This window comes from Arvicola amphibius, chromosome 11 (genome assembly GCF_903992535.2).
Source record: "Arvicola amphibius chromosome 11, mArvAmp1.2, whole genome shotgun sequence".
Lineage (NCBI taxonomy): Eukaryota > Metazoa > Chordata > Mammalia > Rodentia > Cricetidae > Arvicola > Arvicola amphibius.
Window position 1 is genome coordinate 93,772,707 of NC_052057.2, and position 27,721 is coordinate 93,800,427.

A 27,721-nucleotide genomic window follows, 5' to 3' on the forward strand; every position below is an offset into this window, starting at 1 on the left:
CTCTAAAACTACAGAGAAACCCCATCTCCAAAAAACAAAACAAAAACAAAAACAAACAAGCAAAAAAAAACCCCAAAGAAACAAATGATAAGCCCTGTCTTAATAAGCTAATAAATAAATGAAGTAGGAAGGAAGGAAGAGAGAGAGAGAGAGAGAGAGAGAGAGAGAGAGAGAGAGAGAGAGAGAGAGAGAGAGAGAGAGGAAGAAGAAGAAAGGAAGGAAGGAAGAAAGGTTATCTGTACCTAGCGGATGCATGTCAACTTTAGCTCTTTAATTCTATGAGTGGGGATGCAAACTGGCATGCCCCCCCCTCCCTCCTTGGAAAAGAGGAGGTAGTTTCTTAATAAAGGGAAAACAGATTACAGGAGGACCCGGCTGATCTGGCAGAAGTGGTTACCGGTGTCTCCATTTTTTGAAATTCATTGAACTGTACACTTCAACTGTGCGTACTTTATAATACAAACCGCACCAGTCCGAAAGCAATGCGCAAACTTCAAGGCAGTTGCCAAGGTGCCTTTGGGTCCCTCCAGGCCAGCGGCTCTGTGGATGAGAAACGAAACGAAACGTAACTGGATCCCCGCCCCCAGTGCTGTGAGGCAGTTTCGGTTTCCAGGCACTGGCCCTGGCCGCTTGTCCCTAGGGTGCCTCCTAGCCTAGGAAAGTCCCCTCTGCGCTCAAATCCGCGGCGACTTTGGGGGAGCCAGGGCGCTCATCGCTCGCGGGGAGCCACAGAATGACAGCTGAACAGCGGCAGAATCTGCAAGCATTCAGAGACTATGTCAGGAAGACTCTGGACCCCACCTACATCCTCAGCTACATGGGTCCCTGGCTCCAGGATGGTGAGTTGTCCTCTCAGGCTGTTGGTGTATTTCTTGGTTTGTTTGGTTGGTTTTGTTTTTTTAAATCACTCAAGCCAAAACTAATTGGGGTTCTGTCCCCCCCCCCCCCCCCCACACACACACTCTTTTTACTTTCTTTAGGCCAATTTGTGTAACTAACCTAGGAACACTGGGTTTGTGCCAGACCTGCAGGGCATATTAGACTAGACAGCTTCTGGGTTTGATGGGCAGGGACAGAGTTTGTTTGAGACTGGGTTTCTCTGTGAAACCCTAGCAGTCAAAAGAGCTCCCTACACCAGACTGGCCTTGAATTCAAAGATTTGCCTGCTTCTACCTCCGCAGTGCTGGAATTAAAGGCACGTGCCACCACCACCCGAGTTGTACTAGCTTCTTAAAAGAGGATTCTGGATTACGCCTTTCCTATAGTTGTCCCTGTATTTTTTAAAAGCACGTGAGTCATTTTAAGTTTCCTTTTTCAAATGGTAATCTGCAACATTCCGTAAATCTTGATGTTATTTCCATGGAATCCCATTAGCAATAGTTTCTAGTGTCCTCGTGAATTCTTCTCGCCCTCTAAATAAGAATGCTAGGATTTTCTTAAATAGCTCAAAGCTACTGACTTCTGATTTTAATCTGTTGTGGTCATATACACTGCAATGCTTTAGCCTTTTGAAATTTAATGAAACTTGTTTAGGGCCTGGGCATTTGAACTTTTATGAAATCCATTCCAGCGGAACTTAAGCTTAACAATTGGAGTTTGAGGGACTGGAGAGACAGCTCAGCAGTTAAGAGTATTGACTGCTCTTCCAGAAGACCAGGGTTTGATTCCCAGCACCCACATGTAAGCTCATACCTGTCTGTAACTCTAGTGCCCATGCATATAGTACACATACATACAGACATAAAATAAATACAAAAAAATAAAAACAAATCGTTCAGCCAGGCAGCGGTGGCATACGCACCTTAATCCCAGCACTTGGGAGGCAGAGGCAGGTGGATCGTTGTGAGTTCGAGGCCAGCCTGGTCTACAAGAGCTAGTTCCAGGACAGGCTCCAAAGCTACAGGGAAACCCTGTCTTGACAAACAAACAAACAACCAAAAAAAGAAGAAGAAGAAAAGTAAGAAAGAAAAGAAAAACAGAAATACTTAATACTTATTGGTATGGATTTAAAGTTTTGATTTTGTTGTTTGTTGTACCTAATTTTATTCTTCTGTATTTCATTCCTTTGAATTATTCAAATATAAATTTTCCTTTTCACCTTTAGTCATATTTCCTTCCTCATACATGTGTGCATGTATTTGTGTTTGTGTTATTTACTTGATGGTTGCACCAAGGATTCCTCACGCGGCATTAATTTATTTCAGTTCATTTGGATTTCAAACTGTACTTCATCAAGTAACAGATCCTTATAATCACAAAATTCCACGCTACCCCTCCTGCGGGAAGGTTACTATCAGAAACCCTTCCATGTGGTTTAAGACACAGTGGACAGTCATGAACTAAGAAGAACATAAGCCTTTCTGTAAGAAAGTCACAGTCATCTTTCCGACACCCCATTCTGCTCCCACCCCTGTGCTGGCCAAGGGTTGTTTCACTTTTCGTTTCCTTTCAATTTTTTAACAGCTCTAGGATTTCAAATAGGTCCCTCCCTCCCGTTTCATTTCCTATGCCTCAGCTTAAAACCTCTATTTGCTCATTCATTGTAACCACTTTGAGTTTACATTACACACACACACACACACACACATGTATTTATTTCTTTTCAGTTTTTTCGAGACAGGTTTTCTCTGTAGCTTTGCAGCCTGTCCTGGAACTAGCTCTTGTAGACCAGGCTGCCTCAAACTCACAGAGATCCACTTGCTCCCGAGTGCTGGGATTCAAGGAGTGTGCCACCACCACCCGGCATGTATGTATTTCTAATAATATCTTTAAAAACCCAAGCTAGGCCTGGTTTGGCCTACCTGAGAGGCTGAGGCAGGAAAATATTAAGACCAGTCTGAATAATTTAGTAATTTGTTTCGAAAGTAAGAGTGAGTAGAGTTAGGGATGGCTCTGGGTAGAGCATCTGCCCAGCACGTACAAGGCTCTGGGTTCAGTTGATCCCCAGTACTGGAAAACTAAATCCTGCTCGCAAATTCCTTCACGGGGTTACTGTTTTTTCCCTTAACTCTGTGTTGCCTCGCATGTTTAATAATTTTTTAATTTTATACTGGGCACTGTGGATAATTTACAGAATCTCTAGATTCTATTACCTTAATCTTGGGAACATTGCCTTTTGTTCTAACACACTAAATGATTAGTGCTTCACTTTGAAATCCCAGAAACTTCATTTACTCATTGTGGAAGCTCTGTTCTGGTTTTCCTTTAATATGATTTTAACCCTTAGTCCGGATCCAGTGTTCCCCAGTCTTTCCAGACTGTCTTCCAGGATGTCTTCGCTGTGAAGGCAGCTCAGAGACCTCAGGCTTTCACCCTTCCAGCTCTTTCTCACGTGGACCTTGGTATAGCCCCCGTACAAAGGCATCTCAGAGACAAAAACTAAAGCGAAAGCTCATGTGTAATCTCAGGGCTCTCACTGAGAGCCTCCTCTTTCTTCTTCTTTTTTTTTATTTTAAGATAGGGTTTCCCTGTGTAGCCCTAGCTGTTCTGGAACTAGCTCTATAGACCAGGCTGACGTCAAAATCAGAGATCCACCTGTCTTTGCCTCCTGAGTGCTGGGATTAAAGGTATTACCACTGCCTGGCAAGTGTCTCCTTTCTGAGATTTCTTCCTCAGAATCGTCACCCTGAAAGCTCCAAGGTCCATCTTATAAAAACAGTAATTGTGGCTTTCTCCTTAGAGTCTATCCTCCAACTACCCTGAGGAAGACTCTTAGAAGAAAAGCCAAATGAACTATTCTTATACAGAGAGGCTCCTATCTTCCAAAGGTTCAGTTCTGTCCAATTTCTTTTGGGTTTCTGCTGGTACCTTTATGCTGCTGTTCTTTATATTCTGTACACATTTATGTGTGTGTTACACAAACTCTTGTGCTACTACTTAAATTGTTTTCAGACACACTAGCCTTGAGCTAATGGTTCTCCTGAGTTCTGGGATTACAGGTATGTTAGCACTCCTGGTTTAGGCTTGGGGATTTTTGAGTGCTCAAGGCAGCCCAGATTAGCCTAGAACTTCTCATGTAGTTCAAGCTGGCTTTTAACTCCTAGTCTTCCTGTTTCTACTTGATGAGTGCTGAGATTGCAAAGTATGCCACTAGATTAGGCCCTAACGATTGGCTTTTAACTGAGAAAAACAAGATCAAGACTTGCCTTCAAAAGCTAAGTGTAATGGATCACATGGTGGCACACATCTTTAGCTCCCCACCTTAGGAGGTAGAGGCAGGGAGAGTTCTTTGAGTCTGAGGCCAGCCTGGTCTACATAGTGAGTTCCAGATCAGCCAGGCTACATGAGTCAGACCCTGTCTCAAAAAAAAAGGGGGAAAGGGTAATAATATGCCTTGTTTTATGCTTCCAGTGGGAAGTCTTATATCCTTGAATGGCAATGGATTAAATCATAGTTGTAATCTGATTCCTAGGTAAAATGTAACCATAGCCAGGGAAGAGGTGCCCCAGGATGGTAAGAAGAAATATTTAAATCTTGAACTCTCTCTTTGCTTAGGCATTATTGCTCAACATGTTTTCAGAGTACACACCAAAGCACTTCATAGACAGAACATTAAAAGTCGCCTTTATTCTAGGTTGTTTCCAGGTTCTGGCTATTACGAATAAAGCTGCTATGAACGTCCTTGTGGTATGATTGAGAATCCTTTGGGTATATACCCAAAAGTGGTATAGCTGGGTCTTGGGGTGGATTGTTTCCTAATTTTCTGAGAAATTGCCATATTGACTTTCAAAGTGATTATACAAATTTGCACGCCCGCCAGCAATATCCTCTCCAGCATAAGCTGTCAGTGTTTTTCATCTTGGCCATTCTAACAGGTGTAAAAGATGGAATCTGAGTTGTTTTGATCTGCATTTCTCTGATGACTAAGGATGTTGAGCATTTCCTTAAGTGTCTTTTGAAAATGTGGTACATTTACACAATGGAGTACTACACAGCAGTAAAAAAAAAAAGGTATCTTGAAATTTGCATGCAAATGGTTAGATCTAGAAAAAAACATACTGAGGTAACTCAGACCCAGAAAGATAAATATAATATGTATTTACTCATAAGTGGCTTTTAGACATGAAGCAAAGAAAAACCAGCCTAGAGTCTACAACCCCAGGGAACCTACACAACAAAGAGGACTCTAAGAGACAGATACAAGAATCTATATAGGAAAAAGACAGGGTCTTCTGAGTAAATTGGGAGCATGGGGGTCACAGGAGAGAGTAGAAGGGGAGAGCAGAGGAAGGGAGGGGAACGGAGAAAAATGTATAGCTCAATAAAAACAAATTTTTAAAAAGTTGTCTTTTGGGGCGTAGGCTGGCTGGCAAAGGAAGACACACAACAAAGATGTACAAACAGACATAAGTGCAGAAACAAAGTCAAGTGTGAAGTGGCATAAAGAGTCTCTCAACAAGGGTGAAGGGGTGCCTAACTGAGCAGTACAGACTTCAACAAGTCCTTAAGAATGAGAAGGACTGTGCCATTTCAACATATACAAAAAGAGAGGTGGATGTCAGGTAGGGCGCAGAGCACACAAAAGGGCCAAAATACAGAAAGCCTATCTGGGACTTTGAGAACACTGAGGAGATGTCATGAGGCAGAGTGAGATGTACACAGGGCCTGAAAGACAAGGAGGTAGGTGCAACTGAAGGATTTAAGCAAGGGTAACATACCTAAACAGCATGTTTAAAAGGCCTCTCTGGCTCCTTTCCAGAATAACTAGATCAGTCTGGAAATGACTTGGTAGGACAAAGGTCAAGAGGGTAACAGTGGAGAACCAGCAGTGAAGGAAGGAAGACTGAGAGGCTGGTGGTGTAAAGGAAGAGGGAAACCATGCGGTAAATGTCTGTTTCGAGCATCTGGGTTGGGGATGGCAGTACAAAGGCAGAAAGGAGGGAGACTTCAAGCTTCCCACTTTCTAGAGTGGGAGACGGACACAGAAAAATGCAGCGAGAAGAAATAAAGCAGGTTGATGCAATGGAGTTTAATGGAAGCTACATTTATTAGCTGATTTGGTCAGAAAGACAACCTTATAAAGACAGGAAGTAAGTCTTCTAAGTGAAGAACACTCTACTCACAATGAACAGAAAGGACGAAGACCCCAGGGCACATGAGAGCCATACCAGACTCCCAACACTCTTTCTTGCCTTTGCATCCTACAGAATGAACCTGCTCTAGTCCACTAGAATTGCTCATCACTGACCTCTTCAGGTAAAGCGGATGGTGTAATAATCTAATTGACCATACCACTTCTAACTTCAACCTCCGATTAGCAGAAGGAAGATCTCTCAACAAAAACCATATTACTCCTTTGCTTGGAATTCTTCCCTCCTAAAGAAGTCCAGTCTTTCTTTGGTGCTGAATACTTTACTCGGATACCAACTTTTCAGCTTCAACAGATCCCATCACTTCATACACCAACTACTCTTGAACTTCGTATCGTCTCAACTCCGTCCTGGGCTCACTAATCTGCTATTGCGCAGCCAGTTTCCTCAAACACTACATCACTGCCCTTACCACCTTGTCTTCTTGGCATTGTTTCACCCTTTGGACTCAAACCTCAGGCTGCCTTAGCTAGTTAGCATTTTCTGTGGCCTGTTAACATACTACTTATTGTGTTGTAACACAGGGCCACTTTAACCCTTTCCTGCATGTCCTCCCATTTTCTGTTTGTGTGGTGTGTACATGTGTTCTCTCGTGATCCAGGTCACTTCTTACACTTTTTAAAATAGTTTGTGTATGAGAGGTCGCCTTACACTTACACACACAGCACTCAGCCTGGTGTATGAGGATGTCAGAGAGAGCATTAGTTCCCTGTAATTGGAGTTGTGGTTGTGGAGTTATGCACTATATATATAGTGCACTATAGTTATTCACTATAGTGTGGGTGCTGGGAACTGAACTAGGGTCCTCTGCAAGAACAAGTGTCTTCTGCTCTCAAATTGCACAGCCATTTCCAGAACTCCGCTTCCCTTTTTTGGAGACAAGGTCTAAGTAGCCCTGCTGGCCTGGACCTTGTTATGTAGACCAGCCTGACCTCTAGCTCCTTAGTGCTTGATGTTTAGCTTCCACGTTTTATAGTTTGTTTTCTGAGAAGGGTCTTTAACTGACCATTTAATCTAGACTGGTTAGCTCAGAATCGGACAGTGTCCATTCCATCCAGTGCTCAGACTAAAGTCCACATTACCACATCTGGCTTTTTTTTTTTTTTTAAAAAAAAAATGAGTGTTAGGAATCTGAACTCATGCCATATTTGTTGTGCAATTCTTTACTGTCCCAAGCCACCTCCTCAGCCCTGAGGCCCACACCTTAATACTGCTGCTTACTCTTGGCAGCTAATGTACAAGCGAAGGAACTCGTCTACACGACAGTTAAGGGCTTACAATATGCAGTAACATTTAAAATAAAAAGACTAGGGTGTTCTCTTTACACCAGAGAATACTAAAAAGAATACAGAAGGCCAACTGCAAATGCCCTCACTGGATGACTAGGACAAAATCTGAGTACAGAAACAAGTGAGAGAGAAGGCTGTCAGCCACTAAGAATCTGTAGAACTGTACTAACAGACAAAAGAAAACTGTCTGCTTGCTGTACAACAATCCCCTTGTAAACTGTAAAGGTTTGTAACTCAAATTGGCTTAATAAAATGCTGATTGGCCAGTAGTCAGGCAGGAAGTGGGGGGGGGGGGAAGCACAGGATCATCAAACTAAAGATGGGAAGGAGTAAGGCAGAGTCAGCAGTCCCCAGTCAGAAACAGAGGGAATAGACGAATGTGCCATGCTAATAAAAGTATCCCCACAAGGCAGAGCGTAAATAAGGAATTAAAATGTAAGATCTAGTTAGTAATAAGCCTGAGCCATCTGACCAGGAACTTATAAATATTAAGTCTGTGTGGTAATTTGGTATAAATATTAAGCCTGTGTGGTACAGGAAACAGGTGGCCAGGACAAGAAACTTCCATTCACACCTGCTTATTAAACACCACCTAATAAACTATAGAAAATTATTTTATAATCACCATAGTAATAACCAACTTAGGAAAGAAGCGTGGATAGATTTAGGCTTCCAGGAGGTTGCTTCCAGGATTTCAAAGCCTTTTCCCAAAAATTAATGAGAAAAGAAAACTGAGTAGGGAGGGGAAAGGCAATCTAAGCAAATGGGCAAACCTCAGATGCACCCCAACAGATATACCAAATAGTAATTCTAGCCAAGTCTACAATCTGAATCAAGTCACAACAAAGAAATTAGGGCCACTCTGTAAAGTACATCCTTCAGAAATGCCACTGTGTAACAGACAGGTGCTAGGTAAGCGCTCCAGTCGGAGACTAAGGTACTCTTCTGGACGGACTGACTGACTGAAAGAGCGGGTTAGGACACCTCGAGGACACACTGCGCATCAATGTCGCATTTCCCTGGCGTTACCTCACAGTTACACAAACCCATTCTTTAGATAAACAGAAAAATTAGGATAAAGGGACATTTATGTATGTAACTTTCAATTAGTTCAGAGAAATACTGCACGCATTATTCACAAGGCAGTAAACTTATGGAACTGGCCTACATGCTCATTAACTGATGAATAGATTTCATGTACACACCCCCTCCCCCCCCCACACACACACTGGTTGGCCATGAGAAATAAAATCATATTCTCAGGAAAACACATGGAACTGGCAAATGTTACATGAAATTAAGCTAGACTCAAAGACAGATGTTGTAGTATATTCTCATATATGTGAAATCTAGATTTAAAAAATATCAAAGTAGAAGACTCTTTGGAAAAAGGACCAGTGAAAGAGAGCAGAGATTAGTGTGAATATTTAAAGAAGTATGACCAAATTACATCATATGCATGGATGACAGTGTCACAGTAAAAACCTGTCACTTTGTACACCATAAAAAAATTACCCTTTTGGCTGGGCAGTGGTGGCACACACCTTTAATCCCAGCATAAAGGGGGCAGCTGATCTCTAAGTTTGAGGCCAGCCTGAAACTACAGAGTGAGCTCCAGGACAGTCAAAGTTGTTACACAAAGAATCCTCCTGACCCCCCCAAAATCATTTTGCACACCATATACTTATTGTATACTAATAAAAAATTTCAAAAGTAGAAACAGAGCAAATGTATGCACATAGGTAGAGAGCACCTAAAGACGGAAGCAAGTCTGACAACACATTTGCAGACCGCTAGTGAAGAACCCTTCTGGAAATAATTCGGCAATAGGAATCAAAAAGCATAAAAATGCTCAAAGCCTTTTATCCTCTTCAGGGAACCAATAGGGAGAAAATACATTGAAGTTAAAACCAAGCAGGAGAGAGCTGGGCGGTGGTGGCGCACGCCTCTAATCCCAGCATTCAGGGAGGCAAAGGCAAGGGGATACTGTGAGTTTGAGGCCAGCCTGGTCTACAAAGTCAGTCACAGGACAGCCAGACATACACAGAGAAACCCTGTCTCAAAAAACCAAAGAAACCAAGGAGAGGTGATGCAGTGGCCTTGTAATCTAACACTTACGAGGCTATGACAGGATAGCTCAAGCTGAGGGATTAAGAGACCGACCTCAGCAACTCAGCTGCACTATGTAGCACAACTGGGGAAAAGCTGCATGCAGAAAAGTATTTGTACCCTAAACTGTCATGGAAATCAAAATGCTCAACTGAGGACACTGCATTACAATACACTACATGTTCTTTAAACAAGCTATACTCAATGCACTGCAATAAAAGACTACGTGAACCAGAAAAAAAAAATCGATGTTAAAAATAGCATTGCACTCTAGTGAAAACTGCAAACACCCACTTAACCCATACTACAAATACATACACTACTACGGTGACAGGTGTCATGGTTAACTTGCCAATTTCTTGCAACAAAATCTTGTTGTGCGAGTCCTGAAATCTGTGAAAAACAGCGCTGCACAGTGCTCTGAGCCCTCGTGAGCGGCAGTGTAACACAGCAGTCTGCACAGTGCTCTGAGCCCTCGTGAGCGGCAGTGCAACACAGCAGTCTACACAGTGCTCTGAGCCCTCGTGAGCGGCCGTGTAACACAGCGGTCTACACAGTGCTCTGAGCCCTCGTGAGCGGCAGTGTAACACAGCAGTCTGCACAGCCCGCGTGGGCCTTCCAGACTGATGGGGCGCCGTGGAACTAGTTACCAACAACTGTGCGTAAGCCTACAGGTATACAAAAGCCAAAGTCACCACCAGGTAAAAATGGGGGCTACAAACACACCTTAACATGACGCTCAGCCAGACATCCAGTTCTGGCTGAAGAAAATCACGATGTATGAAGTTTCCGGAGGTGCAAGGAGCAGTAAGGGATTGTGGTTGGTAGAGCACAGCGAGGGAAGGTGAAGACAAATTTGGAGCCTAGCCTCAGATTTCTAAACCATTTTGTCACACTGGATTTTTATCTTATTCTTATGGTCTGTCTAAGGCATCATAATGAGAAACTACTGAAATATTTTCAGTAGGGAAATGGAAACTTAAAAGATTTTAGATTTTTTTGCATGGTATCCTAAGGGTGGGGGAGACGGTTATGAGCAATAGTGGACAAAGTGCAGACAGAGGGCAGCTCAGAAACGCAGACTAGACCAGACAGCAGACCACAGAGACCACAGGAAAGATCTGCGACCAATGAACACAACTGCTTCATAACCCCTCATGAAACAGAAGCAGTCACTGAAAGTCTCCCCCCAAAACAAAAACAGCCAGAGTGTTTCAGCTCAAAACTCTACCACTTTCAAGGAGTTATTGAATTATTCCACAAAACAGAAACAGAAGGGACACTTTACAAGGTCATAAACACTCTGGTACCCAAATCACATTAAGACCCAACAAAAAGAGAATTACAGACCAATTTTTAATCATAGATACAAAAAAAAAACTCAGCAAAATACTTGTGTAAACTAAATCCAAGAACACAACACCAAGATCATCCACCATAATCAACTAGGTTTCAACCCAGTGATGTAAGGATAGTTCAACATACATAAAACTGTAAATGTAATCTACCATATAAAACTGAAAGGCAAAAGCCACATGATCATCGCAGATACATAAAATGCCTTTGACAAATCCAACCCTTCATGATAAAAGTCCTGAAGAGATTAGGGATACAAGGAACATACCTAAACATAATAGAGGCAATTAACAGTAAACCAATAAACATCAAACTAAATGGAGAGAAACTCAAAGCAATTCCACTAAAATCAGAAACAAGACAAGGCTGCCCATTCTCTCCATACCTACTCAATATAATACTTGAATTCTTAGCTAGAACAATAAGACAACTCAAGGAGATCAAGGGGATACAAATTAGAAAGGAAGAACTCAAAGTATTATTATTTGCAGATAATACGGTAGTATACATAAGTAACCCCAAAAACTCTACTACCAGGAACTTCTACAGCTGACAGACATTTTCAGCAAAAGTCAGTACCCTTCCTATATACAAATAAATGGACGGAGAAAAATCAGGGAGACAACACTCTTCACAACAGCCACAAATAATATATTTGGGTGTATCTCTAACCAAGCAATTGAAAAGACTTGTATGATAAGAACTTTGAGACACTGAAGAAAGAAATTAAAGAAGGTATCTGAACATAGATCTCCCAGGCTCATAGATCAATATGGTCTAATATAGTAAAAATGGGCACCCTACCAAAAGCAATCTACAGAGCCAATGCAATGCCTATCAAATTCCAATACGATTCTTCACAGATCTTAAATGAACAATTTTCATCTTCATTTGAAGCATTAAAAACCCAGGATAGATAAAACAATCGTGAACAATAAAGAACTGCTGGGGTCTCATCTTTCCTGATTTCAAGCTGTATTGCAGAGCTACAGTAATAAAAACAGCAGGGCACTGGCACAGAAACACATTGATCAGTGGACTCAAACTGAAGACCCAGACATAAATGCACACATCTGTAGACACCTGGTTTTTGATAAAGAAGCCAGAAATACACAAGGGGAAAAAAGAGATCAACAAATAGTGCTGGTCAAACTAATTGTCTGTATTTGAAGAATGAACACATCCATATTTATCACCCTGCACAAAACTCAAGTCCAAGTGCATCAAAGACCTCAACATAAAACTAGATAATCAGAACCTGACAGAAGATAAAGTGGGGAATAGCCTTCAAGACACTGGAGACAACTTCCTGACAGAACACCAATTGTATAGGCACTAAGATCAACAATAATAAATGAGACCGTATGAAACTGAATAGCTTCTGTAAGGCAAAGGATTCCATCATTCTGACAAAGTAGCAGCCTACAGTAGGAAAAAGATCTTATTAACCACGCATCCAACAGAAGGTTAATATCCAAAACGTAAGAACTAAAACAAGAAAACAGATAACCCAATTAAAAAAATGGGGTATAGATCTAAATAGAATTCTCAAAGAGGAAACTCAAATGGCTGAGAAACACTTAAATGTTCAATGCAAATTGAAACCACTTTGAAATTTCACCTTTCGTCCATTAGAATAGCTTAAGATCAATAAAACAGTGAAGCCGGGCGGTGGTGGCGCACGCCTTTAATCCCAGCACTCGGGAGGCAGAGGCAGGCGGATCTCTGTGAGTTCGAGACCAGCCTGGTCTACAAGAGCTAGGTCCAGGACAGGCTCTAAAAAAGCTGCAGAGAAACCCTGTCTCGAAAAACCAAAAACAGTGAACACTCATGCTTGCAAGGAATGTGGACTAACGGGAAGACCCAGCCACTGCTGATGGAAGTGCAAACTTGTACAGCTGCCATGGGAATCAGCGAGGCGGTTACTCAGGAAGATGGTGATCATCTACCTATACTACACTTGGCATGTTCCTAATCGACACGTCATCCTACCACAGAGACGCTAAACCATACTCATCCCAATAGCCAGAAATTGGAAACAACCTAGATTCAAAGACAGAGAGAAATGGAAATCAATCACGAGAGCTAGGGAAATGGCTCAGAAGAGCACACTGGACACTCTTCCAGAGATTCGGAGTTCAATTCCCAGCAACCTCATGGTGGCTCACAACCATTTCTAATGACCTGGTGCCCTCTTCTGGCGTGTAGGCATACATGCAGGCAGAACACTGTATACATTAATAAAAATCAAATTCACAGATAAATGGATGGACCTAGAAAAGTCATCCTGAGTGAGGTAACCTACACCCAGAAAAAAAAGCAGTTTGTATTTGTTTATATATGGATATTAGCTACTAATCCAAAAACAACCAAGATACAATCCACAGAACTGGAGGCTAGGTAGAGTACAAAACTGGGGGGGGGGGGGAGACATGACAGATGAGGGAAATAATGGGAAGAGACAGCTAAAACTCAGGGGCATTTTAGGGGTAGTATAGAAACCTAAAACAATGTAAGATTCCTAAAATATATACATCTATGAAGGCGAGCTAAATGACCACCAAGTAATGGGACAGACATCCCCAACTGGCCACCTCTCTTTTTTTTTCCCTTCGGTTTTTCTAGACAGGGTTTCTCTGTAGCTTTGGAGCCTGTCCTGGAAACTAGCTTTTGTAGACCAGGCTGGCTTCGAACTCAGAGATCCGCCTGCCTCTGCCTCCCAAGTGCTGGGAATAAAGACATGGGCCCGGCTCATCTCGTCACCAAATGAAGCTTCCAGTACCAGAACTGGGTAACATCTAATTGAGTTGTTGGCCAAAGGGAATCCACAAAAAAGCCAGGCTGTTGCCAAGACAAAAGATTGTTCTTAACTGATGGCAAGGACTCATAGCTGAAGACAGTACCCACACAACTCATTCAACATAGAGACGTCAAGCTGAAGCCTACAGACTTCATCCCTAGGTTCTAGTATTTTTGGTACAAGAAGGTACTCTGTCATGCTATGCTATCAAAAGAGAAATGTACACGCCAATCTAGCCGATGGACCTCTGGAAGTGCAGCCAGGGTTTGTCCCAACTCTCCACGATATGCCAGTGCAATGGTGGCACAAAGCCTGTGGGAGCAACCAACCAGTATGACTATAGTCCCACTCCATGAGACAGAACCCAAACCCAATACTACTTGGGTGACCAAGAATCTGAGACTAGAGAGCCTAACAACCTAGCTAGCCTAGGGAAAAACCAATACTGGTCCTTAAGAAGGAAAAAGTAGCAAATGACTTCTAGTAACATTCTTCTATAATCATAATCAGTTCCTTGAGCTTCCTCCAGCAACAGAGGGAAACAAAGAGACCCATGGACAGAGATAATTCAGTTCTCAGCCCAATACAGGATGTCTCTATCAAATCCCTCAGCCCAGGGAACCCTGCAGAGGAAAGAGTCTAAGAACCAAAGGGGATGGAGGATATCAAAACAAGACCCTCTAAATCAACATGTCCAAACCACAAACATACTCAAGAGATTGAGGCAGCATACACAGGGTTTGCATGGGTCTGTCCCAGGTCCTTTGCTTGTGTGTGTATAATTATGGCTTCCAGTTTAGTGTTTATGAGATTCCTTAATGTGCAAATGAGTGGGTGTTTACTGTACCTCCTCTAGGGCTCTTTTCCTTCTGTTTTGTCCAATTCTGATGTTTTTTTGTGTTATATTATTTTCCTTTAGAAGAATGTATTTTCTAATGAAACAGAAAGGGAGTGGATTCAGATAGGAGGGGAGGATCTCAGAGAAGGGAAAGCAACACCCCCCCCCCCAAAAAAAACCTGCAAAGTCTATTTCTTTCTACTATTTCTCACTGTGAATTTCAAACTGTCAACAACAACTTTAGAATCCTATAATTAAAGATATTTTCTATTGTCTTTTAAGCAAATCTTTAGGATTTTTTTTTTCTTTAGCAAGCCCACTTCTAACATTAGCTAGGCCCAACCCCGGCTTTGGATCACTACATACTCTCTTCCCTTCAGATGCACTGCTGTCAGCTCATTTTCTGCATTCTAACTCAAGAATTCTCTCAAATATCCTCAGTTTGGGTCTCCATTATGTATTCTTCATAAACACACACACAATTATACATATAAATTGTACCATATATGATATATATATGATATATATATATGGTACAATTTATATATATATATTGTATATATATATACAAATTATATATATATATATATATATATCATATAATGGTATCTACTCTCCAGAGAACTTACTATAGTTTGTAGTGCTATATTTACATAATTGTTTTAGCTAAACAATCTGTAAAATACACGAGGACAAGGAGTCTACCTGCCTTGTTCTCCCACTAAAACCCAATACAGACTTGTCAGGCAGCAAGCCTTCCAATTTTCAGTCAAGAAGGAAAACCAGGCAAATTGAAGCTAAATCTGGATTATGTTCAAGTTCTGATGTTCAATGACAAACCTTTTATTGAGCTAGACATAGAGCCATTTTATTTTCTCTAAAGATTAAAAATAAGGAATCACTTGATGTGAAAGTTGGCAAAGAAAAGTTTGGTCAGGGCCTGCATTTTGTAGTAAGCCAAACACCAGAAAAATTTTCCTTAAGAAAATGAAACACGCAATGTCAGTTAAAGACCGGACAAACCACTGAAACTGGGACCTGTAAAAGGTCACCGGTTTTTAAGACTTTGGCTCTAGCAAACTTTAAAGAAAGCAATGTTGCACAGTTAAATGTCTTGAGTTCTTTTACTGTGTACTATTTTATTGTCTTTTGTTGAATACACATGTTTTACTGCCAGTCCAGATAAACAAGTATATAAACAAGATACTAAACTCTACTTTTGGCAGATGTCAAGATAGCCTGTGCAGATTAAAATGATGTATTTCACCCTAAGAAATGGTTTTCAATCATACAAATTTTTTTATGAAAAATAACTGTCCAAAAGCATTCTCCCAGCTTGTAACACATTTTCAGAGTAACTCTCGAAAAAAAAAAAAATTCAAAAATACTACCATAAAAATATGCCAATACCATATGGCTTTATGAAATAACTTCTAATCTTTTTATTTTTATTTAAAAAGGTTCCCAAGTTTTAAATAAACTGCCAGCAACGTTTTCTTCACTTAAAAGTGCATATATCTGGGGACAGGACATACATAACCTTTTGAACAAATGATTTTTACAAATTAATGCACACAGTAACACTTAAAATATTTTGAGGCAAAGTTTTTCCAACAAGTCATCCAGACTGCAGTATATGACTTTTCCCCCTATATTTTTCTATAGCCTCTGAATTATCAATGAGATGCTTTGGCAGTTTTAGGACACATCAGAGTCTCCACCAAGAGCTGCCGACAACAATGAGGTCCTTGGAGATGACAATGGTCTTGATGGCTCAGTCTGAATAGATATGTTACTGGACTGGCTCTCTAAATCTGAGGCAAAGGTGCTTTCTTCTCTTACATCAAGAGTCTGTTCAACTGAGACTGCTGGTGGTACACTATTATCCAAGGTCCGGCTGGTACTCAAGTCATCAGAAAGTGCAGTAACATCACATTCCTTATCCAGGGCACCAAACTCATCTTCTATCGTGACAACATCTCTCGTTTCAAAGGCTTCCAAGGAAGGAGTCAAAACTTCACTGTGGAGAGGCTGTGGAAGATTGCCATCGCTGCCTTCCACAGCTGCCTTCCCTTCAGGGTCCTTGTCACTGTCACTGTCGATGGTTATGACAACTGGGGAACGGGAAGCAGCATCTCCATGGTGCTTCTTATGTTTCTTCTTATGCTTCTTCTTCTTCTTCTTGTGGTGTTTAGCTGTGTCAGTAGTTTTTCCTTCATAAACTATCTCTACACTCAGGCTACGTGTCCTCCTTTTCCTCTTCTTGTGTTTTGTCTCTCTGTCTGATGATCGGCTATCTGAAAAGCTGTCACTCTCATTTTTGTAATTTCCATCAAGTTTTGATGATTTTTGGTAGTGACTGTCCTTCCCTTTGGAAGCACAATCATGAGACTGCTGAGCTACTTCATTAGTACCTTCCAAATGCCGGGTTTTGTACTTTCGTTTCCCTCCAGGCTTTTCGTTTCTCACCCGGTCAGGCGCAGGCGCAGCAGATGTGGTCCTCGACCTACTACTGGACACGCTTCTTGATCTGTGTCTCTCATAGTAGTAGTACTTCTTCTCACTGTGATTCTTCTTCCTAGCATTTGTTCTTTCAGAAAAAGACTGAATTCTGAATTCTGGACTTGAAGATTGTCTAGAATACCGGGCTCTTGAAAGAGTCCTTTTCCTGTATGACGACTCATAACCATCTCTGTCCTTGTTTCTGCTATAATAAGTGTATTCCCACTTATATTTGCTTCCATAATTATTTCTTAAATAATAGCGATCTCGATTTCTACTTCGTGATCTTCTTTTGCCATGATCACTGCTACGAGATCTTGATCTGCTGGTGCTTCCGCTACTCAGAGAAAGTGTCTGGCTTCTCCTTGACCAGCTACTATCTCTAGTTCTGGATCTCTTTTTGTCCCTTCTTGCTCTAGGTCTGCTACTACTCTCCCTACTTCTGGATCGTTTACTCTTCATTCTTTTCTTCCCATGATGCTTCCTGTGATTCCTCTGATCATGGCCACTTCTGCTCTGGGAACGAGAGTCTGAACTTCTCGATCTTCCCCTCTTTCGGTTTCGATTGAGGGGAGATGCTCTGTCCCCCCTGGTGGATGAACTGTCTCTGGGCGTTGATGTAGATCGTTTCTCTTCTTTCTTTGATTTTACTCTTGTATCAGAATCACAATGGCTTTTACTCACTTGTTCATCCTTTCCAAGAACAGAACGTGGAGATGAACATCGACAAACATCACTATCATCAGAACTATAAGATTGTTCTTGTTCTTGTGTCTTCACCGTTTCCATTTTATCGTAAGAGCCCACCTCCTCAGAATCAGAAGACAGCTCAACAAGTTCTGGGGTCCTTTCAGCTAGTGGTTTAACAAACCCAACAATGACACAATTGTCTGATGAGGAGTCACTGTCATTATTTAGGTCATCATTCGTCTGTACTCCCTGTACCTGAGGGGTGGCTCCTGTGGGGACAAGTTCTTCATCTGAACTGTCTGATGAATTTAAAAGGGAAGACATTCCAACATGCACTTGCTCTGAACTGGAGTAAGATGGTCCGGGAGTTTCATCATCCCATGGTGCCTGCCTAACAGTGGACACATTCATATCCAGCTCTTGAGTCTCAGTCTCATCTGGTGATATTGTTATGACTGAAGAATCAGAATGGCTGCCTTCTTCAGATGAAGGAGGGCAATCATAATTAGCATGCTGGTCAAAAGCTGCCATGTTGAAAGGAGATCGAGCAAAACTGATAAATTCGTGTATAAAATGCTCAGTTCGATTAAGCAAAAATGGTCTTAAGTCAGACACAAATGCCTGACTCTCCAAATCATAGCGAGTAACGTTACTCATGATGATGTGCTGGACAATATTGACTAAAGATCCATGGGCTCCAAAAAGAACTGTAAGCTCACGTTTTAACCAAGGAACTAGCCTATGAAGGCAAGCGGGATTCCTGCGGAAGAACTCAGCTGAGATATCCCTGTAGCGGCCACCATCCTCAATGCTTCTAACTCGAACACCAGCACGATAAAGAGTTCGCCTAAAATTAATAATATCTTGTTCTTGAATTTTCCGCAAAGATCTTTCATCTGCAGTAGCTGTCCTCCTTAATGCCATTTGTCTCATAAATTGAGGAATTTCAGCTTCTCTAGGTCTTGCTGAGATGCCTAACCCTTCAAACAGCACTCCACTGTCTGGTGGGGTAGTTGTTCTTCTATTTATGCTACTACCAGAGGAGTAAAGGGAAGCATTCCGTTCTCTTGTCATCGTGGTCCGGTAGCGGAATCTTCGAACCTCAGGAGCAGTAAAAGAACCATTGTATGAAGGCCTTAGGACATACTCCTTGAAGTCATCTTCAGCCCTCACAGAATGGAAAATAGAATCAAAGGGCTGCTTACATAGTGGACACTCAGCTTTGTTTTTTGACCACTCTTGCACACAGCGGAAACAAAACTTATGTAGACATCGATCTAAGTAAGACACATTATCGAATCTGTCCAAGCATATAGGACACTTAGAATCAGGAGAGGCATCAGCTGGGACCGTCTGCTGCAATTTGCTAGTGCCAGCTTTAGGTGAAAAGTTATCCATTTTAAATTCCTTAGCAGCCGAGGCCATCATCTGTAAAAGGGAAAGAAAATACATCAGTAACTCAATAAAAGGATAACCGAACTAAAAAAGGACTCTGTTTATACTTAGGCAAAAACGAATGGTTTAACATAAAAAAACCAGTACAAAATAAAAGCATAACAACATAGCAATTAAAGCACAAGCTCCGAGATCTTATTTCCTAGGATAAAATCCTCTTCTGTACCCTCAAGTGTTACTATCTGTACTTTACTTTCACCTGTAGGTCAGACATTTCCCAGTACTCACTTAAGTATTTAACACAAATATAGAAGCACAAAAGCAAATGAGCACCTACGCTCCCCACTCAGACTTTGTTATTTTCAGAGATTCTGTTATTTTTGATACTATGATCACTGTTTCCTTTTAGACTTGCTTGTATCTATATAAAAAAAAACCATACCTTTTGTCCACAAACGTTATTTTCATGTATGGTTTTGTATTTTACACACACACACCTACCCCTCTAATACCATGGTCTAATTATGGTCTAACTATAATATATGCTTCTAATACCATAGCCTATTTAGTAACAGTTTCACTACTGGGTGTTTACGTTTCTAAAATAATCTATGAAATAATTTATGTGCACTCAATTTGTTTTATATGAAATAGTACATTTATTTTTCTGAAATAGTTTCTATAAAATACACATGAGGATGTTCACCTCATTGTTTAAGCCATGCTATAGTTTTCAATGAAAGCTTTACTAAGAAATGGTCTTTCAGTTTAAAAGCACAGGAAGGCAGCACGTGGCTCCAACGGCGGAGGAAATGTCAGCTGTGGTGATATCACGAGGACAGCCAGCCAGTAGCAGGACTACCACACTATTATGTTCAATCACTGATCATTTCTAAGTATTTCTTTTCATTTTGAGACAAGGTTTCCCTGTGTAGCTACAGCTATCCTGGAACTCATTCTGTAGATTGGCTGGACTTGAATACACAGAGGTCCGCTTGCCTCTGCCTCCCAAGTGCCAGGATTAAAGGTGTGAGCCGCCACCACCACCACCCGGCATTTCTAAGAGCCTGTCATAGCTTTTGTCGTTGTCTTGGTTTGGTTGAGTCTGGGTCTTGCTATGTAGCCCACACTGACCTCCAAAACATAGGGTATTGCTCCTATCTCTGCTTCCTGAGTTTTATGACTGTAAGAGCAGGCCACCAGACCTAACCTTCATTTTTTGCCAAATCTAAAAGTGAAACCACAAGGTGTATCGTATTTTTGATGTCTCCTTTCTTACTGTCTGCATTCCCATCATGAGAATGTTAATGATCAGTTTTCTTTACATATATCATATCAGGTTGTAGCTTACAAAGTGAGTTTGTTGCAGCTGAAATCAAAAATCCATTGTATTTTAGTCCTCTCTGTAAAGCCTTTTTTTTTTTTTTTTTTTTTTTTTGGGGGGGTTTTTCGAGACAGGGTTTCTCTGTGGCTTTGGAGCCTGTCCTGGAACTAGCTCTTGTAGACCAGGCTGGTCTCGAACTCACAGAGATCCGCCTGCCTCTGCCTCCCAAGTGCTGGGATTAAAGGCGTGCGCCACCACCGCCCGGCTGTAAAGCCTTTCTTATACTCCATTTTTATACTATCTTGTACATATTGAAAAAATCTATCTGTTCTTTAAATTTCTCTGAGTCTAGTACTCATCTTCCACTCTCATAGGAGACTCCATTACTACTCAAATGCTAAGTTGGCTGAATAATAAAATTATTACTTCCTAAATAATCTACTCATTGATCTAAAGGAAAAAAATCAAAAGTATTTAAAAAAAATCTCTGGAACATAGATTTTCCAAATTAAACCATGCTCACTTCAGGCATTTTGACTTTCTCAGAAAGATACTTAAGAGAAAGACAATTAATCCAAACAAATGCTTCCTTAATGATCCAGGTATTTCCAAGTCTTCTATTCAGAACTCTTGACTGGTCTTGGAAAGTAGATTACAGACACATAATACTAATTGCTTTTTGCTGTTTATTAATTATTTATGTGGTTCTGGGGAATGGAACCCAGGGTCTCAAAAATGTTACCAACAAGCCATAGTCCCAGTACTTTTGAACATACTTAAACTCTCAACAGTACCACAAAACTTCAGTATTTCCCTCTGTGTGTAGCAATCAACTCATTCAGAAAAAGGGTTTTCTTTAAAAAGAAAAAGAAAAAAACCTTGTAGAATGAAAGACAGTTTGTGCTCAGAGCAAACAAATGGCAAAGAGAGAAGGCACTGCAAACGCTATGAGACAAGAGCTGACAACCAGGTAGGCTTGAACTAAAACTAGCTCCAAAACCAGAGGAACCTGCAGCACCGACTTTAGTTGGCCCCTCAACATCATAGATTAGAGTTGAAAAAAGTGATCAGTAAATTTCAAGATATAACACATTTTATCTTAATTTGCTTCTTTGGAAGGAAGAATTTTAGTGCTTACTAAACATTTCTAATTTGAAAGAAATTTACAACTCAGACCTTGGAATATATGTAGCTCAGTGGGAGGCCTGTCTGGTACAGGTAAGGCAGTCCTGGTTTCTATTCCCAGTACCATAAAAGAAAAACAAAGGAAAAGAAATCACAACTCAGGATTAATTAAAGAATACTAGACTGCAAACTCCAAACATCAATGAAGTATACTTTTGGATAAAATTGAAACCTTAAATCTTTCCTAATTTTGACAGCATAAGACTAAAGACTGACCAACAGGTAAAAATAACAATTTTTTCTTGTACTTCCACTCAATATATTTAGCTACACAATATATTGCTAGTTAGAAACATAAAATATCAATCTAATGGTAATAATAGATTATCTGTTCGAAAATCAGCACTAAATATTAAAATTGACTATTAAACTGCAAATGAAGTAGAATCACTGTGTGACTTAGCAACTCATCTGTTGGTACTTACTCAAAAGAAAATACAAAATACACCCAAACAAAACTCTCAAGTCACAGATTAGTTACTGGTTATCTCAAATGTGGTCATTGAAATGTCATGTCCATCAACTGACGATTAACAAAATGTGGTTTGGTACTATCAACAACTGGATCAACGGGGAACTGATGGTTTTGCTAATGCTTCTCCCAACCTTGGTCAGAGCCGTTTTTTTTTGTTGTTGTTTGTTTTGTTTTGTTTTTTGTTTTTGTTTTTCGAGACAGAGTTTCTCTGTGGCTTTGGAGCCTGTCCTGGAACTAGCTCTTGTAGACCAGGCTGGCCTTGAACTGGAACTAGCTCTTGTAGACCAGGCTGGCCTCTGCCTCCTGAGTGCTGGGATTAAAGGCGTGCGCCACCACCGCCCGGCCAGAGCCAGTTTTTGTAATGCAGAGACTTATTAATGGTCATCGAAGCACTGAGAATAAGAAACTGTGAGTGCCTGACAACTCAGAGGAGCTGTGGTCACCAGCACAAGCTCAAGCCAGTTAAAAATTACAGCACAGAGTTGGGGAGATGTCCCCTGCAAAGGATACAGGCTGAGTTCTCAAACCAACACGGCGGCTCACAATCATCTGTAACTCCAGTTCCAGAGAATCAATGTATGTGTGTGTGTGTGTGTGTGTGTGTGTGACTCTCAAAGTCCCACCCTATCTGAGGCCATACAGATGGTTGGTGGCTGGCTACTGGTAGGCTGCCCATGCCCCCAGTATATCATCCATACAGCCAGATATGCATAAGGCAGCACTAACCTGACCCAGTGGGTTATATAAAAAAAGGTATGCACACAAAATTACTTAGCAATAACAAGTAATGAAGCACTGATTCTACAACATAACATTCTAAAAAATGACGAACAAAACACGCACACACACAAACCCATATACTATATGGTACCATTCATAAAATGACCCAAACAGTCTTATCTATAAAGAGGAAAAGATGACTTGAGCTGGTCATGGGATTTCTTTCTGGGAAGATGAAAATGTCCCATAATTAGATCCGGATGATGACACACACCTAGGTAAATACACTAACAATCACACTGGGATAGCTAGAAACCTGAAATAGGAGATTTGCACAAGAAGTCCCTATTTAAGTGGCAAATATGGAACCATTTATATTTTGTATTTAAGGATTTGCCTCATAAATGTTCCTCTACCCAAGAAACCTAAGGTTTAGGACTACAAATTTGCTCCCCCAGAGCAGATGAACCTGCTCTGCTCCTACTTCTAAAACAGCCAAATCCTAAACTTAAGGAAGCACTGAACTTTGCCTTTCCTGAATCTTCAAATCTGCAGATTCTATCTTTGTTAGATATGCCATAATTTGGGGGAAATTTCAGAAAACAGGATCAAACATATCCAGGGAAAGTAGGTACAGAAAAAGAATCAACTGAAATTTAATGAAAGGTAAACCAGGAGTTTGGAAAACTGCATGAATTTTACAGTTTTCTCCCCCCCCTCCTTAAAGTCAAGACTTCTATAAAAATTATCTTCTACAGTATTATCACTGGACAAAGAATTTAACCATCTGACTGTACTTTAGCAATATTAACTTTAGCATCAGTCAATACTGAGAATTGCCAAGTCTCACTATGGACCCCTGGCTGACCTGCAGCTCAGATCTGCCTGCCTCTGTTCTCTGAGTGCTGGGATTAGAGGCCCGTGACGCCGTATCTGGTTAGAATCACCAACCACTTCTTAGCCTGAAGTCCCCAGAGACCAAGCTGGGACAAAGTTGTTTCTCAGGTATTCTCAACTCTAAAATGGAATACTAGTAGTCATTTGAAAGAGGACAACAAATGGTTATGTGAAGGATGTAACTCATGTCACTCAGCACTTAGCACAGTGCTCGACGTATAGGAAGAATGCGGAAAAGTTTGACTGTCACAGTAACTGACAGGTTTCCAAAATGGTCAATAGCAAATTAAGTAATAACAATTATATGCTTAATATATCTAAGCAAAGTGGTTAACAACGTTCACAAGTGGGTAAACTGGAACAATGACTGTTAAAAGCAATCTGGGTTCTACTTGCAAATCTGAGTAGTTTAATCATCTAAAAGTTGTATGACATAAATGACCAAATTTAATTTCTTCTTGGAGGTGGGGGTGGTGGTTTCAAGACAGTTTCTCTGTGTAGCACTGGCTGTCCTGGAACTCACTCTGTAGGTTACCTCCCGAGTGTTGGGATTAAAGGCTTGGGCTAGAATTTCAAGTATCACTAATAAAAGAATTTATCAGAGACTGGGACCCTGGGACACCCTACAGTTCCAGCACACTGGAAGATGAAGGCCAGAGAGCCAGAAAATCAAGGTCATCCTCTGCTACATAAGGAACTCCAGACCGGTCTCGGCTACCAGAGTCACTGCCCAAAAATGAGGGATGAGCAAGCATTGGAATTGTATTTGCTGTGAAAGCCACTCACTCCAGATAAGTATGATTGTGCCCAACAGCAGAGCTTTTCATGAACGAAAAATCCAAACCCTCAAATCCTCCCAGACAACAATCTCTACCTATTAGTAGCCTTAGGTACCTGTTTCTCGTTTTTTTCTTCCCTCTTAATCTAGAAATGTACTCACTAAAAATGCTTCCCAGTTTCCTTTTCCTTTTTAAATCTCTGTGCTCACAGGCAGGCGGTGGTGGCGCATGCCTGTAATTCCAGCACCAGAGGATCTATGTGAGTTCGAGGCCAGCCTCGTGGTTTACAGAATGATACCAGGACAGCCAGAGATACACAAAGAAAGTCTGTCTCGACAAACCAAAAAAGAAAGAAAGAAAAGAAAAAAGAAAAAATCTCTGTGCTCACCTCCTCACTGGCCCGCTCTAGTGTACAAATCAGAAACCACCAGGCCAGGAAAGCAGCACTAATTAGACAGGTGCTGTGGTCACACAACCCCAGTCCATATGTGAAACACTGCACAACTCAACTAGTCTTAGTGGCTTCCTTAGCCTGAAACGGATGGCGCGGATGGAAAGACAACCACACCACGTAAGTTACATAACACTAGCAACTGAAATGCTACTCCCATTTCACAGACAGGGTCCCGACTGGGGACCTGCCAAGGTCACACTTCGCAGCGGTGGTCTGCTTGAACACACAACTCCTTCCAGTCTCGAGTCCAGCTCGCGCCCCTCGGGCTGTGCGGCGAGACACTCCCCTCCTTCGCCCACCGCCGCCGAGCCACAGGTGACCCGCTACTGTGGCGACGTCGCGACCCCGGCCCCCGGAGGCGCAGGCCGTAGCCTAGCTCCCGCAGCCGCCGACCCCACGCCCATTGTTCCCAGCTTGCTCACCTCCGAGGACGCGGTGGCAGGCCCCGCCGGGCCGCTAGAGGCCAGCTCCCGTCGGCCCAGTAAGCTCGGCCGGTGACGGCAGGATCCGCGAAGGCGTACCCGGCGGCTTCGGCGCCTCCCCTCCTCTGCAGGCGCCGGAGGGGGCGCCTCTCCCTCCTCGCGAGGCAGCGGAGACCCCGGCGGCGGCGGCTGCGACCCCTGTGACGTAGAACGCTCATCACCGAAGGCAGTTTGGGGGCGGAGAGAAGGCGAGACCCGCCCCCCGGCCCGTGCGGCACGGAGTGCCCCCCCGGCCCGGCGCATGCGCCGCGGGCGTGCGCCCGCAGGGGGCGGGGCCTGGCGCGCACGCACCAGACCCTGCCCTGCCCCCACGGGGTGGGGGGCGCCCGTTTTTTGGGAGACACTGCCAAAGGGGCGGAAACCCGACATCCGAAACTTGGACAAGCTTCTCGGGCTCTCCCTAGTGTAACAAGAATTACAAGGAGCCCCCACAGCGCTCACGTCTTGAAGCTGGGATGAGCCGCAGGCGCCGAGCGCTTCTGCAGCCATGACTTTTCTCCCAGCGGCCTGCTTCCCACTTCCCGAAATCTAGATTAACACTGAATCTGACACCTCTGCGCCCCAAGCCGCGCAGCCCCGGGGCCTGCCAGCTAGGCCTCCCCTGCAAACACAGCATCCTCGGGCTCAACTGCACGCTCGCCTATCAAACTGCCTTGCTTGAGGCTTAGCATGCCACACTTGCTGAGGTCCTAGACTCCATAAACGTTCCGTCTACACTTGCTGGCGGGTAGATCCACCATGCGGGTAACATTTTAAAACGCCACATATTTAAAAATATTTCCAGCAGTAAGCGACAGTATTCTGACTAGTCGCTCTTGATGAACGGCCGAATTAAGTTTCCAGCGGTTCTTTAGTTATATAACCGAGTGGATAATATTGTTCATGACAAACATAAACATATGAACGTCTATCCACATTTTGTAGAAACGGGATGCGGTGTGGGGCGGCAACTTTTAATTCTCCCAGCGTAACTATTTTCAAATAAACTTACAAGCACACGATGGCATGCTATTTTGCGTTAATATCGCACTGCGACTGGAGATAAACGAGTTGAGAAATGCCCATGTAAGCGCAAAAAAAAAAAAAAAAAAAAAGCGCGATTTTAACATTTTCTCTTTTATTTCCTCCGCTGCCTGAAAGGCGGGCTAGGCCCGGATCACGTGACGCGCTCCAACTCTGGGCGGAAGCGCGCCCGGGACCGCGGAAAGATGGCTGCTGCAGCGGGGTGGACGGCGCCCGGGAGCGGGCTCTAGGGTTCGCGCCACCCGCCCCCGCCGCTCCCTTACCATGAGGCCAGTGAGTCGCCGCACCCTGGACTGGATTTACTCCGTGGTAGGTAACCCGGGCGTTGGAACTCCACAGTGCCACATCCCCCGGCCCGCAAGCCGAAGGCCGACTGTTTGCTTGCAGCTCGGAACCCCAAAACCCATTCCTAACTTGCGCGTTTACGCCCAGCTCGCAGCTCCTCCTCTTCCTGGAGGACACGCTCTTCCGCCCCTGACGTCAGGGCTGCCGGGCCAAGGGCCCGAGGCTGCCTTTGAGTGACTCCGACAATCGGCTCCCACCTGTAGCTAGTAACCCGGTCTAAACAGAGAACGGACCCAGCGTATTGATTTTTTTTTTCCTCTTTCCTTCCCCTTTAGTTGCTACTTGTGATCGTCTTGCTTTCCTGGGGATTCGTCATCTATGCATCCACTGTAGCTGCACGACGACAGCTGCACAAGGAGTTTCCAGATAAATTCTTTGAAATGAATGAACTTTGGTAATTCTTAGCAAACACAGTTCTTTTCCTCAAATGGCACCTATGTAGACTTAAAAGTAAAATTCACAATACAAATTGTGTATTGACTTTTGTGATAAGCGTTAACATGCTAACTTTTGAAATAGATGGAATAGCCGTTTTTGTATCAGGTCATAGATTTTCATTCTAGTGCTTCAAACACTTCATATCCTTGTAGCACGATTAATAAAAATCCAGAGACAGATAATTGGGATTCAACCTGAAGGTCAGAAAAGCAAAACAGCAAGCCACTGGCTCTTACCTCTGCCTCAGTCCAAAAAAGACAATCCTGCCTCCTAGAACCTCAGAATGAGACTGTGAGAGCTGTCTCCCTTCTTATATTCCCCCCTAGTGCTGGGATTAAAGGCGTGCACCACTACAGCCCGGTATCTATGACAAACCAGTGTGGCTACTGGAGTTAAAGGTGTATGTCACCACAGCCTGGTCTGTAAGGCTGATCAGTGTGGCTGTTTTACTCAATGATCTTCAGGCAAGCTTTATTTGTTAAAATACAAATGAAATATATCACTACATATCCTCTTGCCAAATCAGTACAT

General features: G+C 42.5%; 2 protein-coding genes across 3 annotated transcripts; one reads left to right on the forward strand and one right to left on the reverse strand.

Annotated features, from left to right (window-relative positions):
* Nucleotides 1-605: 605 nt before the first annotated feature.
* Smim27 (small integral membrane protein 27) lies at nucleotides 606-27,221 on the forward strand. Its single transcript, XM_038346997.2, has 3 exons — nucleotides 606-839; nucleotides 26,525-26,716; nucleotides 27,028-27,221. Exons 2-3 carry the CDS (start codon nucleotides 26,672-26,674, stop codon nucleotides 27,148-27,150), a joined length of 168 nt encoding a protein of 55 aa, XP_038202925.1. The 5' UTR covers nucleotides 606-839; nucleotides 26,525-26,671; the 3' UTR covers nucleotides 27,151-27,221.
* Nucleotides 15,587-26,999, reverse strand: Topors (TOP1 binding arginine/serine rich protein, E3 ubiquitin ligase). 2 transcript variants are annotated; one of them, XM_038346994.1, is made up of 4 exons: nucleotides 26,671-26,999; nucleotides 25,325-25,522; nucleotides 21,569-21,628; nucleotides 15,587-19,101 (listed from the first exon to the last, which is right to left on the reverse strand). In XM_038346994.1, exons 1-4 carry the CDS (start codon nucleotides 26,671-26,673, stop codon nucleotides 16,180-16,182), a joined length of 3,183 nt encoding a protein of 1,060 aa, XP_038202922.1. In that variant the 5' UTR covers nucleotides 26,674-26,999; the 3' UTR covers nucleotides 15,587-16,179. The 2 variants fall into 2 exon arrangements, with proteins under 2 accessions (XP_038202922.1, XP_038202923.1); XM_038346995.1 differs by lacking the exon at nucleotides 21,569-21,628 and having other exon boundaries at nucleotides 26,671-26,995.
* Nucleotides 27,222-27,721: the final 500 nt, after the last annotated feature.

Excerpts from the sequence above, each read along its gene's own strand:
- Topors (XM_038346994.1), bottom strand. Across the intron at positions 21,629-25,324 it reads CTGCCACCGCGTCCTCGGAG|AAACCAGGACTGCCTTACCT; the intron begins GTGAGCAAGCTG and ends TACTGGGAATAG. Across the intron at positions 19,102-21,568 it reads TGAGCTACATATATTCCAAG|ATGATGGCCTCGGCTGCTAA; the intron begins GTCTGAGTTGTA and ends TCCCTTTTACAG.
- Smim27 (XM_038346997.2), top strand. The coding sequence starts at position 26,672 with ATGAGGCCAGTGAGTCGCCGCACCCTGGACTGGATTTACTCCGTG. Across the intron at positions 26,717-27,027 it reads TGGACTGGATTTACTCCGTG|TTGCTACTTGTGATCGTCTT; the intron begins GTAGGTAACCCG and ends CTTCCCCTTTAG.